The sequence below is a fragment of the Penaeus chinensis genome, chromosome 10 (assembly GCF_019202785.1).
Source record: "Penaeus chinensis breed Huanghai No. 1 chromosome 10, ASM1920278v2, whole genome shotgun sequence".
Taxonomy (NCBI): Eukaryota; Metazoa; Arthropoda; class Malacostraca; order Decapoda; family Penaeidae; genus Penaeus; species Penaeus chinensis.
In genome coordinates this window covers 36,911,008-36,913,507 of record NC_061828.1, presented here as the reverse complement: position 1 = coordinate 36,913,507, position 2,500 = coordinate 36,911,008, and the positions used below count along the sequence as shown (strand labels likewise).

The window sequence follows — 2,500 nt, the reverse complement described above, 5'->3', positions numbered from 1 at the left end:
AAATATAGTATAAATAGTAGCATAAGAATAAAGGCGGTTCTGTCTGTTCATAATGTGCTTCTAGTTCCACATTGATAGCATTTGTTTTATTGAATCAATTGTAGAAACCAATTAGCACAGCTATGTGGCCTCACCTGATTTCCCCTTTGCTTGAGTTTTTGGAAAAATGAATATTTTTTTCTAATGTTATTAATATTGATGTTATCATTATTTCCTTAAGCTTATAGTATTATTAATGTTACTAATGGTAATAAAAGACGAAAGAGAATCTTTATGAAGATCAGAGAAAAAGGTAACAGGGGTGATCGGTAGGACTAGTAATTAACTCCTTGGTGATTAAACAGTTTTGTAAGTGTAAAGACAACCAATAAGCAAAAAAAACATAGCATCAGTGGGTTAAACAAAAGTTACTGTTTCAGGTTATTCAACTTACTAATTCATATTCTCTGTCTCATTTCAGACTTGTCACATAACCCCTTCTGCATTTGGTGATATTATTTATGATAATTTCCTTTTTGATATATGCAAATTACTTGACATCTGTGTTCTGTATGGTCCGAACAATTATGCATTGATTGGAAAAATGATCTCGAACATCTTTACAAATCAACCCAAATATTATGATGATCTTGAGCAGATTATGTCTTCCATGAATATGGTAAGTACTTTCCCTTAATAATTTATCTTATTGTTATCATTTTTATAGATTGAAGATAGTCTTTTGCATGTAACTATGTGAAACTGTTGAGCGAAAAAATGTTTTCAAGTGTTTCAAGTTTTATTGGTTTTACTTTATAATGTATTCCAACCTATATCAGCCTCAGTCCCATCCCCAACCTACCATATAGATGAAACTTAATCCAATAAAACTTTTTTGTGTGTGTGCATGTGAAAAATTATGATTTGAATATTGGTCCCCCAAAGTGTAAGAAATTTGTATACTGAAGTTAACATTGTATATGTGTACAAGAGGCTCATATGTATTGTATTGTCTTTTCAGGCTTTAGAAAATATTGAAGAGAAATTGAATGTTGCAGAGAATTATATACCTGTTGCCCTAGGTAGTTCAGAAGGAGAGATATCGCTAGCAGATTTGCACGATCTAACCTTATACCTACTAGACACATTCTATTCTCTGCAAATGCTCGTTTCTCTTCATCCACCGGCAGCAAGAATTTTCCATAAAGCCTCGTTTGAACTAAGGTAAAGGCCTAAAGTTTTTTCATTACTCCACTTATCTATACTTTTTTAAACCATAGAATAACCTTAGTAGCATGATTTAAGTGAAATTGTTGAAACATTTTAAGAATATTTATACTTAATCTTAATTCACTTTCCTCTTCTTGTACAGGTTATCAACTTGTTACGAAAGAGTCATTCCATCTCTAATGGAGAACCTGAGTGACTGGTCTCAAGAACCAGATCATGCACTATGGGCCACCAAGCTCATTCAGAAGGTCCAGATAGCTAGAGCATCCATGCTCGCAACCTTTAGATATATTTTGCACAACAAATGTATAGCTCCTCTGAACACAAGTGATAAGTAAGTTTTGTGTAATAGGCATGGGTGTGATGATGTTAGGACTGCAACTTAGACTAAGGGGTTTTGGTGTACCTTATGAAATTGTGGTATAGGACTTGGGTAACTGTCAGTCTATGCTTGTTGGAATATTGATTTTGAAATTTGGTGCTTCTATATTGACATTTTAATATATATCAAAGTAAATAAGATTTGAAGTCTTTTCCTCTGCTGATGTTATAGCAATATAGGTGCATACATTTGTTAAGAAACTATTTATGTATTATTGTTTGCACACATAAAAAAATAGTAGAATATATGATATAGACTCCTTTCTTGGTAAAATTTCAATGTGTATATATATATTTTTTATAGATATTCCACTATACAATCTATAAATACATTTTAGAAATTATTTCTCAAGATGGTTAAGAGCAATTCATGCAATTTTTTTTATGCTTTTGAATTTATATAGATTAACTCACCTTTTCTATTGAATTATAGACCATTGTCGACTACAGTAGAAGGATGCATTGAGAAATTTGTTCAAGTCATGTCAACTTGTGTGGAAGAGAAAGTTTTCATTTCTGACTACTGCTCATTATATCCCTTGAGCAAAGAAACTGAATTCTACCAGGTATGCATATTTTTATTACTCTTTTTTGTCACATTGGGTCATCATATGGCAGGTCATACTTGCATTTTTGTGAAGGAAATAAAACCTTTGGAATGTATGTTGAGGATGAATTCATTCTTATTTCAGGAACATGGAGGTGACATCACAAATCTTAGCTTTATTTCTGATGCAGTGCAGTCAGTTCTCTTAGAGATGGGATTGTCAAATGACTTGAAGGAACTAACACTACAAGAGGGAGATGAGGTTAGTGTGTCCTGCGTCACTTCGTTATGTCTTTGATAATCTAATAAGCATGCTATTTGATTCTTTTGTTGCAGTGTGATACATAGAAAAAAGGACCGACC

At 32.6% G+C, this 2,500-nt stretch overlaps 1 protein-coding gene across 1 annotated transcript in view; it reads left to right on the top strand.

The window, feature by feature from the left end:
- The window catches only part of LOC125029494 (activating signal cointegrator 1 complex subunit 2-like), a 19,566-nt gene that overhangs the window by 4,783 nt on the left and 12,283 nt on the right, over positions 1-2,500 (top strand). Inside the window, exons 5-9 of the mRNA XM_047619410.1 lie at positions 461-658; positions 1,001-1,203; positions 1,352-1,543; positions 2,024-2,156; positions 2,283-2,399. Coding sequence (XP_047475366.1) covers positions 461-658; positions 1,001-1,203; positions 1,352-1,543; positions 2,024-2,156; positions 2,283-2,399 — 843 coding nt within the window. The remainder of the gene's footprint in view (positions 1-460; positions 659-1,000; positions 1,204-1,351; positions 1,544-2,023; positions 2,157-2,282; positions 2,400-2,500) is intronic.